Source organism: Macrobrachium rosenbergii, chromosome 7 (assembly GCF_040412425.1).
Source record: "Macrobrachium rosenbergii isolate ZJJX-2024 chromosome 7, ASM4041242v1, whole genome shotgun sequence".
In the NCBI taxonomy this organism is placed as follows: Eukaryota; Metazoa; Arthropoda; class Malacostraca; order Decapoda; family Palaemonidae; genus Macrobrachium; species Macrobrachium rosenbergii.
In genome coordinates, this window is record NC_089747.1 from 19,790,133 (window position 1) to 19,804,280 (window position 14,148).

Genomic DNA, 14,148 nt, shown 5'->3' on the forward strand with positions numbered 1-14,148 from the left:
CCTGGTAACTATTGTTATGACCAATGTCAGACTGATGCCCAGAACCTTTCCAAATCCAGGATAAGCAGAGTCATGACTAAATCTCTACAAGAACCAGAGGCAAGTCTCACCAGTAATCAGAGGCCAGGCTTCAGATTTAGAACCTAGCCAGCATTTAACTATAATGAAAATACTGAGACAAGAACCACTATTCAGACAAGCTTTGTTGGAGTCTTGTGATATCTGCCCAGCTTTGTTGACCAATGCTGGAATCTCTTGGCCATGTTCATGACCAGATCATCAATTGGATCACTCTTTAAACATCCAGAGAAGCTCAGCGGTTAAGCTTTTTGTTGTTCCTGTAGAACAACCACAGAGAAACCTTTGAGCTTAGAATGCCTCCTCAGGACAACAGAAGTTGATCAACGGCTGAAAGGTAAAAGTGAGACGGGAAAGGACTTTTCATGCTCTCCTTTCCCCCATAACTCTTCTTTTTCACCCTAGGAGGACATCTCTTTGGAGATGGATCAAAGGCGTTTAGAAATCTAGCCTATATTCCTTTCTTTCAATTACTGTAATAGGAATCTGTGCTGTGAATGACACCCAAGATGATAAATTACTGAAGTTCCATTAGCATGAATCAACATTCTTACAAACTGGAATACCCTGGCTTACTCAATCAGCAAAATAATGCAGCATTTTGCCAATACAGTTTTCCTATGGATGATCATTTAGACTCCATATGCTCCTAGCATTTCTTTACTTACTATACCAAGAGCACTTGTTTTACAGATAAAAGCCACAAGTTTGATAAAGTTATCAATGGCAATTTTCTTCATAATACATATTAATGATATTCTGGTGGATGTCAATCTACCAAAAGATCCTGATTAAGTCAATAAAGATATCTGAAAAGATTGATTTTTTCCCGACTTTTAAGCTTCCCATTGCTATGGCAATTCAGTTACAACTACAAGCATGGCCTTTGAATGATATTAAGGGAATCCATGGCCTTCATTGCAGACTGGATGTCTTGGGTACAATGAATACCACTCCCCCCTCTTCATTTGGAATCAACAACTTCAGTACTATAATCCTTTGTAAGCTACAGGAAAAGATTTTTTCTATAGTAGTACCAATCTAAGGTGAGGGTTTAGGCGTGTCTAAAACCGAAAACACACGTTGCCATATCTTTAAGTTCTTTGTAGAGGTGGCCAAAGTCAAAGCTCTGTATTCCTTACTAATCCCCCAAGGGAAACATTACCCTAAGGTCAAAACCTATGTCCAGTACAGATTATCCTCCTTTCAGACTCGGGTGAGGGGAATGCCCACTCCAATTGTCTTAGAAGGGTTCGCTGGTATAAGTTTATTTTTCCTTTATTCAGATAAATATTTATCATATGGTGTGTATTGGTATTAAAAATTCAGAGTTATGAAACAGTTCTTTTTATTCTTAACTTATTTATCAACAATCTACAAAAGAGACAAAACTAAAGGGAAATCACGGATATGGTAAATTTCATACATTAAACATTTCTTTATTTTCAGAAGCATTCAAGTAATAAATACAGTATATCTAATAAATAAGAATGATAATGATTCACTTTATTTCAGTTTGTGATCATATACATGTACAATGGTTTACAATGAGAACAATACAGAACAGCGTATAAAGACGAGAGAGATTTTAAGAGGACTCCTCATCGGAAGACTCTCATCTCTGAAGAGTCAAGACTTATAATAAATGAGTCAATATATTTGTCTATCAAAATATCTTTGCTGCATCTTCCACTTGCAATTGCTCGGCGTGTCTTACGGCCTTCTCCCAATTTTCAGGTGTCACAGTATCCAGAGCTTCTTTAGTAAGTTCCGATAGATTTGTCATCTTAAAATTGTTTCGTTTCGCTTATGAAACTTTTCACTTGGCCCCAAATTAGTTCTATCGGGTTGTATTGGCAATGGTAGGGAGGAAGCCGAATAATTTCATGCCCATTTTCTGCTGCAATTTTATCTACGACATACGTGGTTTTATTTTAACAGAGTACTCCTTTACCATCTCTAAAAGTTGACTTTTCAACATTTTCTCTGTTGGTTTCAGACCTTTAGAGATGAGCCACTCTGTAATGACTGCCTTTTTGCTTGACATCGTTGGTACTTTTTCTACTTTCCTTGAATGATATGGAGCATTATCCATCACAATAACTGAAGCTGGAGGTATGTTCGGGAGCAACTGGCAACGAAACCATTCTTCAAATACTTCGTGGTTCATTTGACGGTGATAATCACCATCATTTTTTGCAGTGAATGTAAGCTCAGCGTTTGGAATGAAACCACATGCAGAGCCTGCATGTAGAATTATAAGTCGGCCACCTTTTTCCTGACGGCACTTTAATTCCAGAAGCATTCTCTGATTTATTATCTTTCCAGCATTTCCCCACAGTATAATTCTGGTTAACCTAAGTCTCATCTAGATAAATTACATTTCTTCGGTTCTCTTTGACGTTTTGCATTTTTTCTAGGAATCTTGTTCGCAAGCACTGCACGTCATATCGTTCCATCAAAAATTTTCTACCATCGAGTTTTGCGTGCACTGAAACCAATTTCTTTCACTATTTTTCTTAAAGATTCTCTACCACCTTTGAATCCTGTTCTTTCCCTCATTTCAGACAACACTTTGTTAATGGTTGGAATTTCTTTCCTCTCGTAAAATTGGAGAATTATCCGACGAAGCAAACATTTGTCGAAGTCATCCAAACCAGTCACAGGTTTTGATCTTTTCCTCTTCTTTATCTCGTAAACTGGGTTACCAAATAATTCTTGCGACTCTCGTGCTTCTTTACATATTCGTTCAACAGTAGCTTTACTGACGTTTGTTGCCTCAGCTGTACTAAGAGTTGCATTCGCAACATTAGTAATGGGTCCTCTGTTTTGTTTCTCCATTGTGAAGTACCTTGACACATTATGAATAATTTTCCTTGCTTGTCCTGAATGACTCCCAGTGAGAAACTCTGACCATCCATGACGACTGCAAAAGGCTGTATTGTCCTATAATGACAACTGTAGCTCATTATATACCCGTGCGCCTGGCCCGAGACACGAGGTCAGAGAAGTGCATACTGAAAGCCACATTTCTTCACTTTATAAGGTTAATGTTAATGACTGGTTTAACACAATTGTCATCGGGCTCTGTGTACAAAAGTCACGATTCAATCATTCTTGGAGCAAATTTATTACTTTCAGTTACTAAACTACTCCCTTTACCTCATTAAAAATGTTAATAGATTGATGTTTGGCAATGCCAGATCGATGTTTGGCAATGCCAGATCAGTTTCAATCCTAACCACGGTATTTGATTTATTTTTTCATCTTATCCCCGAATATTTTTCTCCATATTCAGTTGACTGTTGTCTTGGAACAATATACACAAGAAAAAATAACGTCAAAGATGGAAAAACATTTTCATACTAAAATTTCTCTATTTACAGAAAAGTTCAGTCAACAAACATCTTTTAACCATTTAATCACATACACACACACACACACACACACACACACACACACACACGTGTTTGACCTTCAACTATGTTTGCATCCGCTAATTCTCACCTTCACCATAAAGGACCCAGCTTATAAGATTTGACCATTCTTAAGAGATTAACGAAGGGTTATTGTTTCTTAACTGACAGATACAGATGTCAATACTTGACCTGAGAATCGAGATTGTAGATGTGGCAACATGTATGCCACGTTTCGTAAATATGATATTGAAAACTGTTTAAAATATTGATCAATAACAACTTCATACATAAAAATCATGTTTAGTAAATATTTCAGAGTAATTCCACTCAGTTTTGTTATATAACAACGACCTATATTCCATGAAATTTTTCTTAGAATGGAAGTTTGGCAACGCACGTAAATGTCTCTCGTCCCCACAAAACCCTCACCTTAGATTGGTACTACTATAGTTGAACCTTTAATTCTCTGCAAGTACAGTATTTTTCTATTGCTGGTTGCCCCATCCTCAGAAATTTGAAGCATCACTTTGATTAACACCCTCCAACCTTGTAACTTCTCAGGTTTACAAGAATTTAACCTGTAACACTTCGTAACTCTTGATGTTGTGGCGGGATTTTAAAACACAAAAAAACAGTACACAACACTCACCCTGGTCCTCGGTTGCTGGAAGATGGAGTAAGGCGTCCACGGTCGCCAACACAGCACACAAAACCACACAAACCAAACCAAAACAGAAAAACACACTACTCATGAACATACAGCAACAAGAACAGCACACTAACAAGGGAAAACAACAACTTTGCATCAGCACAAAAAAACTGTCCAAACCAAAAAAACAGACCAGCACTAGCTCTGACTCAAGACTCAAAAAGACTGCCTTCAAAACCGAAAAATCCTCACACACACATTCCACAGACAGACAGTGCCAAAACAAACTAACGACCTCATCCCTCTTCCAACAACCAAGCACTCACTTACCCCGACAATTACACACTCTCTCTCTCTCTCACAAAACGTTGGGAAATGCTAAATAAAAACAAATTTATTCATCCTCTATATTTCTCCCCCTTTAGCATTTCCCAACCAACACCTTTCACACCTCTTTCAAATCGCCTTATGCAACACCCACGGATGCTCACTAGCAGGTCCTCTAGATCGCGTTCAAGGCACGCAATCATTCTCTCAGAATCACTCTCTTCTAGCAACATTCAAACTCACATCATCTCCTCCATTCTCTCTCAGATTCACGCTATCTTCTTCACTATTACCACTCTCAATTTCATCCACAATCTCATCTATACCCTCTAACTCGTTCCCAAATACCTCCCCAATTCTTCAACTAACCCATCCCATTCGCTCATTGACCTTTTCCAATTCTTGCAACGATTCATTCATGCTTTCAATCACTCGTATATTACTGCTACGCTCTCTTATTCTTACACTTTCTGCCACCTCCAACCGTTCACTAACCCCTACACGTTCAGTCAACTCAGTTATATCAAACCTGCATATGCTATACGTTCTATTCATACCATCCCATTCATCCGTATTATACGCTTTATCACTCATTTTCACTTTGGCACTCACACCCCTATCACACAACTTACGACCATTCAGTTTACTTACGTTCTTCCCTTTTTTACGTTTCCTACCATACTCTATCAAAACAAACTGCTGATCCTCATGCAACAACCCCTCACGTACATGCATCACACGCACCGCTTGCATCCTGGAGGACCCACCCATTTGAACCCCTTCACACTCAGTTTCCCAATTCGCTGTCACAGTCACCCTCTTTCGTCTACATACACTTGATACATGCCCTTCCATTCCACATTCGTCACACTTCGCTCTCGGTTCTGAACACATTCTCGCATAATGCCCATTCTTACCACAGTTGCCACATATTACATTCACTCAGGTACCCCCTACAACCATTAGCAACATGACCCACCTGTCCGCACTGGTAGCATTTAACCCCTATCTTTCGTGACACTCCCTTACCAAATGTCCCGGTTGCCCACACCAAACACGCTCCTAAAGCCCACCTACACTCATTCTTTGTATGTCCTTCCTTTCCACATCTAAAACACTTCGCCGACTTCCACTCACCGACCTTCCCCTTGTACACTACTATCCCTAACCCGTCCAACCCGTTGTTCCCTTTACAAACCCATCATTCATCCTCACTGGCACCTCTACATTACTTGCTCTTACACTCCTATCTATTACACTATCGGCCATTCTCATTGGGCCCCTCAACACTGCATCCCTAAAGCTTCCGAACTCTGGTACTCTCTCATCTACCCCAGCCCTTACACTTACACTTCTGCTCTCTTTTATAACCCTGTCAAGCTCATAATCTACAATTTCCAAAATTTCTCCCCAAGTCAACCTTTCATTCGTCCATCTTTTCTTCTCCTTCCGCTTCAAGTTCACAAATTCTCTAACTCCATCTGGCACTGTCCCTAACAACTCCGTACTAACTCCTTACATTCATCTATCCCATCATCCCCAAACTTCTTCCTTGCCAACGTCTCCAGCCTACAAGCATACAGTGACAAGGTTTCCCCAGCTTTCATTCTTGCCTCATCAAATTCATTCTTCCTCTTATACTTAACACTCGCTTTCATACGCCTCGCTTGCTCAACTAATCTAGCTTTCACCTTGTCATACTCAACATCCCCACACTCATAATAACCCTATACATATCAAGTAAAAACCCAGTCAAATACTCTCCTAATTCTCGTGCCCACACTCTCTTACTTTCCCCATACTTATCCTGACAAAACCTTTCATACTCCCTAAAGAAATCATGCACATCCCTACTTCCATACTCATTATACTTTTCACACCGGGGCACCTCCCTCACATACATAGCCTTTCTCCCTTCTTTCCTGCCTTTCCCACTTCCTTACCCTTCTTACCAGTTTCCTTTCCCTTTCCCTTCTTCCCTTTTTCTTCCCCTGACTTATCCTTACTTTCCTCTGTTCCTTCCTTGCTTTTCATTCCCCTTTTCCTTACCCTGCCTCTCATTCCTCGTTTCTTACTTCATATTCCCATATCACTTTCATCACTCACGCTTCCATTCACTTCTTCCTCCTTTTCTTTCTCTCTGCCCCTTCACACGTTCCAGAGAACCTGCCTCCAACAGCCCCTTCTCCAAAAACACCCTTGAACATACCTTTCATCATTTCTTCCACACTTCTCATCATTCCCTCCAACTTTTTTATCCATCCTCTCTTCCATTCTCTCTTCTGACTCTTTCATCTCCCCTTTCATTTCTTCTTTTGCACTTCTTAGCATTCCTCCCATCTCCTCCAACTGACTCCTCAACTCCTCATTCTCACCCTCAGCCTCCCATTCTCCTCCTCCAGCCTGCCCTGGAGTTCCCTAGCCACTGGAGTTCCTCTCTCAGTTTCTCTATCTCACTCATCCTGACCTCTTACTCTCACTGACCCACCACAAACAATCCCAACGGCTATTTTACAACAGCCCCACGTTGGGCGCCAAATTTTATGTGGCGGGATTTTAAAACACAAAAACAGTACACAACACTCACCCTGGTCCTCGGTTGCTGGAAGATGGAGTAAGGCGTCCACGGTCGCCAACACAGCACACAAAACCACACAAACCAAACCAAAACAGAAAAACACACTACTCATGAACATACAGCAACAAGAACAGCACACTAACAAGGGAAAACAACAACTTTGCATCAGCACAAAAAAACTGTCCAAACCAAAAAAACAGACCAGCACTAGCTCTGACTCAAGACTCAAAAAAGACTGCCTTCAAAACCGAAAAATCCTCACACACACATTCCACAGACAGACAGCGCCAAAAACAAACTAACGACCTCATCCTCTTCCAACAACCGGAAGCACTCACTTACGACAATTACACACACTCTCTCTCTCTCTCTCTCTCACAAAACGTTGGGAAATGCTAAATAAAAACAAATTTATTCATCCCTCTATAATGTTACCTGCAATGATTACAGAATTAAAGAGAAGCTCAAAAGAAGGTCAGCTGAGTCTAATTCTTTCAAGCAGGATTACTAGGAATACTAAGCAGCTTCACAGTGTTATATATTAAAGATGAAGTTGAAACAGTACCTCCAGTATTCCCCTTACAGATGTAGGCTTCAGTCTACCAGTACATCCACAAAGGATGTACAGGAAGGATTCTTCCTAGTCGAGGTAGAAGTTATAACTCTTAGTTTTCCGGATTATTTTTTGTTGTGGGGGCAGTAATATCCATTCATAGCAAATGTTCTTTCCAGTCACAAGGTCCCTATATACTTCTCTACCTTTCTAGTCCCAGAAGCTTGCATGTTGGATAGTCCAATTCTTTCATGGAATGGCTTAGAAACCCATGACTTTCTGTCATTCAGCATGAAAATGGCAGTAATAAGCAATATCCTGATTATTCTTGGCCAGCCAGAGCAAGAATGTTGCTCTAGGACTCCAAGTAGAAGTCCCTTTGCCAACCACCCACATGGCCGTAGATTTAATAGACGCCCGTAAGTACTAAATTTCATGCACAGAGGGTACCTGGTAAATTCTCAGGAAACAAAATACTTCTCATTACAAGCAGCTGGTGACCTCCAAGTCATACATGTGCATGCTCCCTACCTGCCAAGTTTGGCCTTGTTCTGCTGTTAATGCAAGAAGGACAGACTTGATCTACATTACTATCCACACTTTCTCAAGTGAGAACTGCGTGACACGGACAGAATTCTTTGAAAAACTGAGTTAAGTCTATGTTACGTCCTTGAGGCTAATGAGTGTGCTACATATTTTTACAAGGATTCAAGTTAGGTACTTTGTCCATATCATAAGCTAGCATCATGCACAGTATGCAAATATGTTCTCAGGAATACAATGCAAAGGTAATCAAACTCATCATCAGAAAGTTCTATGGTAGCTGCCTACATTCCTTTATTTTCCATTTTTCTGCAGTTATTTTTGCATCTTAGGGTTCTTCTGTTTCAAAAGGCAAAGGTTCTAATGCTCAGATCAATCCCAGAGTGCTTTCAAGTAGATCCTACAGATCCAAACCAACTTATCTGGAAGTGTTTTAGCAGCTTGATCCTTTCGACCTAAACTAGAATTTTGGATAAGTTGGATAAACAATATTTAATTACTTTTTTGTGAAACAAATGCAGTTTCTTAGACAAAATTAATTATCCATATAAACCCATTACTTATCATGAGTTCACTCTTTCCAATATTTCCAACATGCCTTTTTCACAGCCCACGATTCAGGAGACAAAGACTTACAGTGATTGCTGCTAGGGATATGAGGATCCTCCCAAGAAGGAGCAGCATCAACTGTCTCCTTTCTTCATTTCAGAGACTGGGGTAATTAAAAGTAATGTACAAGTATGAAAAAATTAATAATCTTAAAAATTTTGCTTTGTAGGCTGAAGTACAGACTCTACTGGTCACATTCATTATAAAACCTGACATGCATCCATAATTGCAATGATGACTTCGTAACTTCTGTATTCCCTTACATTTTGCACATGCACTTTAGATGGAAAGCTTGCATGTGACAAGCAGATTTCTGTTTATTGTACGGTGCTCTTTCTGCATGAACCTTCCATGATTTCCTGGCTCCTCAAACAAGTGTTCATTCTATTTCCATATCTACTGCTTTTCTGACAAAATGCTCCTTATGCTCTCTCATCACGTGTCCAAACTATCTTAATCTTTGAGATCTCTATCTTTTTTTTCCAGCCTCTTGATACCACATATCTCCACCACTTCCTTATTTGCAATGCAATCTTCCCACCCTCTTCTGATCATGCAAGTAACACTCTGTGATTGCCCATGTTTCTGCTGCATGAAGTACTATAAGCCTAATATACCCATTGTAAATCTTTGCTCTCTCTACCAATCTGACATTTTTATTTACTAGTAGGCTACTTATACCTCTACATTTCATTGAAACTACAGCTAACCTCTCTCTTGTGGCTTTTTCAACTACTGCTTCATAGTCCAGTGTGTCTGCAAGGTAAGAGAAATGCTCTAACTCTTCTAAGACTGCCCATCTACCACAACAGGGGTCTCAATTCCCTACTCTTGTCCATTTATGCATTACTTCACATATATTTTGTGATCCTAAGCATCTCTTGTAATACAATTTATTAAAATCATTGCATAATACAGCATTCACAGCCACATCTTTCCTACAGTAACCACATGGCCACCTTCTTAATACAGTACTCTAGTACTTTTTTTTTGCTTCCATTCCAGTTACCCTAAGCTTTCTTTTGCTTCCACTGATTTTCAGTCCTCTTCTTTCCATTCAGCTTCTCCAGCTTTTAAATATTTCTACCACAAGATTTTGTTGTTAGGAGATAGCAGCCAGGTGCTGTTTCTGTCTTCCAGACCATGCGTCTCCTGCCCTCGTGAACGCATATACCACAAGCCGTTGGTGTTGTTAGCAATAGGTCATCTTCATAAAGTACCTCTCTAGGAGAGCTGTTAATCAGCTCAGTGGTCTGGTTACACTAAGGTATGCTTAACTTTTTTTAACCTCTCAGGGACCCACTTTTCTGCAGTCCTTTGTAGCTTTTTCATTATAATTATAAACAGCAGATGGCTCAGTGCTGGTCCTCAATGGACACCAATATTTTATCTCAAATTCTTCTGGTACACCTATCACTGTTTTCACTCCATTTCTACCACTATCGTACTGTAAGATCACTGGTTTGAGAGTCCCTTAGTATTCTCTGCCTTTGCAGTGACCACTTAATTATTTGTCTACATCCCCTCCTTCAATCCTTTTTCAATATCTACAAGCATGATACTTTTCCTGCATTGTATTGGGCTGCTTCTGTTCTTGATCTCTCACATAAAGCCAAACTGACAATTACCTACGTAACCATTTTTCTCACTCTTTCCTCCAGCATCTTCCCCAATACAGCATTCTCATATAATGCATAAAGAAGTCCTGTGTAAGTAAATGACCTGAATAAGTACTTATCAATGTATCATGGTGGGTTAGCTGCAATCCCACCTTCATCAAAAAAAGGGTTTTATTCACCCGAGGGAAGGAAGGATTTCTTTGTTAATTTGTCCTTCAGATCCAAACCTTTCAGTGGAACTGTACAAAAGTGAGAAGAGAAATTGCAAAGTTTAGAGGTCAATCTTTGTTAAGAATTCAGAGCATTTCATTTTTTATCACCTGTTTGTAATGATAATTTCTTGATTAAAACATATTTTGGTTATAAGTTTGGGATATCTTTTCCAAAATCTCTGTTCTTAGTCATAGTACAGCAAAAATTACCAGCAATATGGGAAATTATTTAACATGAACTAATCAATGACATTACTGGAAAATATCAATATTTACATGAGTCAATGTAAACAAGTCATTTGTTTCACAGACAGGTACACAGAGGATCTGAACTGTCAACTTTATAATGCATATCCATAAGAGGTCTCATAATTTATGAGCACTAAAAGCAAAAAGGTTCCTTATTTGATTTCAACCAAATATAACAATAAACTAGATTATAGAATGAAATGGAATGGAATATAGAGTTTAGGCCAAAGGCCAAGCACTGGGACCTATGAGGTCATTCAGCGCTGGTAAACTGGATTATAACACTCAGTTTATTTTGAATTTCAAAACAGTCAACTTTCAAGATTTAAGAAAAGGTAAAAAAAAAAAAAAAGTTATATTAATGGAACCAGTGAGATGCAGATGACTACTAAAAAGCATCTACAATAAACCCTTTATAATTGTATATAAGTGGCGAGTTAACTTGAAATTTTAACATTTTAAATATATTTACACATACAGGCAGTCCCCGGTTATCGGCAGGGTTCCGTTTCCGAGGGTGTGATGATAATCTAAAATCGGCGATTTTCGGGGGTTATCGGCGCCGAAAAGCGCCGATTTTCGGTTATCGGGGCCTCTGTTAGGTATGTATCGGCGCCAATACCCAATTATCAGTGCCGATAATGGAAATCGGTGATTTTCGGTGCCGAAAATTGCCGATTTTCATCGCTAGACAAGCACCATAAAACCAGATAGCTGTTAACCGAGCCAGCCGTTAACTGGGGACTGCCTGTATAAGAACTTTACATTATTATTCATACTTTACCTTGCATAAAATTTTGGAATTGGGCCATAAGGAAATGATATATTTAGTTCTCTAATATCATCCCTTCTCCTTAAGTCATTCCATGGATTCCAAGCAACACTTGGCAGCCCTTTTGGATAATTTTCATTTGAAGGCATTGGTACTGTATCAATAGGGTAATAATCTGGAAAAAAAAAAGAAAATGTTTAATAAACTTCTATCAAAGTCGTAAAAATTAATAAAATACATTATGCAAACATGGTGCTACTGTATTATACCAAACAGTACTTACCAATAAACCTCACAGGAAATTTCAGTGGAATGTGAGGTTTGTGGAAACCAACTGCCATAAAGAATGGCTGGTCACCCCCTAATGATCGATTTTCGAGCCACTTCACTGCAGATATTGTTGTTTCTATGTCAGGCAAGTTTTTACCTGGCTGTTGCTCAACCTAAAACAGTTACAAAATATAGCTTAATACTCAACAGAAATCTAATGGTTAAAACAAATTCTTTCATAAATAAAATCACTATTTTACAAAAGATTTTCTTGGCCATTCTCAGAGGATTTACCAATTACAGTTTGAAATGCACTGTCCACCCTAACACAATCAACAAAGTCTGTTCCAACAGAGGGCCACTAAGTCCTCTCCTCTCTCACTAGCATTTTGCGTCTACAATTACAAAACTGCTTGTAAACCACTGATATGTGATTACTTGAATTACACTGGATATCCAAGTCACCACTTCTAGAAAGACCCAATCTAGGTATGTTTACTATTACTGTTCATTCAATATAAATTTGAGGCATCAAGCTTCAACTGTCCAAGTCCATGATGAATAAAATCAGCTGACTGACAATCATTGTCAGTCAGCTGATCTCGCTGCTGACCGAAGTGATTTTTCTTTCTGTTTCTATATGTCATAAACAGGTGAAGAGCCAGCGTCGTATAATTCACACAAGCTTCTCACATAAACACCACTCAATTTTTTTCAGAAGTTCAACCTTATCTTTAGCTGGGTCTAAAAGTGAGTAAGTTTTCATAAATGATAAACAGAGGGAATTGTCTGTGTTTACAATGATGCTAAAAGTGTTTATGCAACAATGATGCCAACAGTATTTATGTAGCAAGTAGTACCACAAAAAAGCAGCAGCATGTTGGTGCTATGACCAGGGAAATATAAAATCAGGCGTACCAATTAATGACAAATTAGCTATGGAACCATACCACAGATTAATACCTGTAACAGGACTCCTTAAAAAAAGCTTATGTAGACACTTGTGACTGCATGTGGTGGGAATGGCCAAGTACTTTTAAAAACTGTAATCTGCTCTCTGGTGTTAAGTCCAGTTCCAAATGCATTCATAAAGCTTTGACTGGTTTTTTCTTTCTTAAATTTTTATGAATGTTCTGGAGTGTTATAATCCTTTAATAAATGTACTTGCTCCTTTTCTTTTGCCTTTATATTTTCTTATTTGCCTGTTTACAACAAAGTCTACATTAATAATAGTAAATAGTTCAACTAGACCATAAAAGGAATTTATAAAATTAAAAGGGAAGAAAACTGCATCTAAGGGATGAAGAGATGCTGGAAAAAACTGATAAATACCACCAGCTACATGCATATTCCTTATATTAACTGCTACATTCTCATTTTTTAAAATGACTGATTCCACAGATATTACCAACAAAATAATGTAAAGGTGTATGTAAAACTATTTTTTATTCCAATTTATAAACAAATTTGTTACAAACCTCTATTGGACAATATATATTTCTCTGTAAAGAGCCATCACTACCAAGGCATACTGGGGCATCCTTAAAAGCTTGAGTAGGGGGATGATATGGATCCTCGCTCCAACTATAAGGCTGATCATCAGAATAGTTGCTGACTATGCCTAAGCGAGAGAAATGAATTGAATAATGAAACACTAATGCGTACAGTACATTTTATAACAAATTTATGCCAGTTCTAAAATCCTTTTTGATGTTTAAACTCAAATGAAATGAAAACTTGCCCAACAAAGTAATTATCCACATACTAAACTTACTTTTAGAATGTATAAAATGGTTCTGCAACAAATGTAATAAAATAGTATAGTGCTGTAAATAAAAAATAATTTACCTGGATGGAATACCTTTCCAAATGAAACTGTATGGTAGCCATGATCTTTAAAATACTGTGGTAAAGTTGTAAAATTTCCTGCATTTGTTCTCCAGTAAGAGTGGACATCATAAAGCTTTGTAGTATCTGGTCGTCGAGAGGTTAGAAATGATGTTCGGCTTGGACCGCACAGTGCCTGCTGAAATACAAAATTAAAAAATTAGAACACCATGTCAAGGAATGTGCATATAAAAATATAAAATTTGAGGAACTAATCATGCCAAAAAGTTTTCATAATACAAAAAACACTGTCTATAAAAGCCAAAGTATAATGCCAAGGAGCGTAAATAGTGCAGGGCATCAACTGGTAGATCCTTAACTGGTAGATGGGCAGTCACTATATTCTACTCTAACTTCAGTATCCATGGTCAATTGCGGGATGT

At 38.5% G+C, this 14,148-nt stretch overlaps 1 protein-coding gene across 3 annotated transcripts in view; it reads right to left on the reverse strand.

Annotated features, from left to right (window-relative positions):
* Positions 1-14,148, reverse strand: part of Ids (iduronate 2-sulfatase) — a 47,565-nt gene that overhangs the window by 14,151 nt on the left and 19,266 nt on the right. For 2 of the 3 annotated variants that reach the window (XM_067106770.1, XM_067106769.1), the window contains 4 exons: positions 13,727-13,904; positions 13,357-13,499; positions 11,892-12,051; positions 11,621-11,783 (listed from right to left, as the gene is read on the reverse strand). In XM_067106770.1, coding sequence (XP_066962871.1) covers positions 11,621-11,783; positions 11,892-12,051; positions 13,357-13,499; positions 13,727-13,904 — 644 coding nt within the window. The remainder of the gene's footprint in view (positions 1-11,620; positions 11,784-11,891; positions 12,052-13,356; positions 13,500-13,726; positions 13,905-14,148) is intronic. The other variant, XM_067106771.1, reaches the window with a different exon arrangement.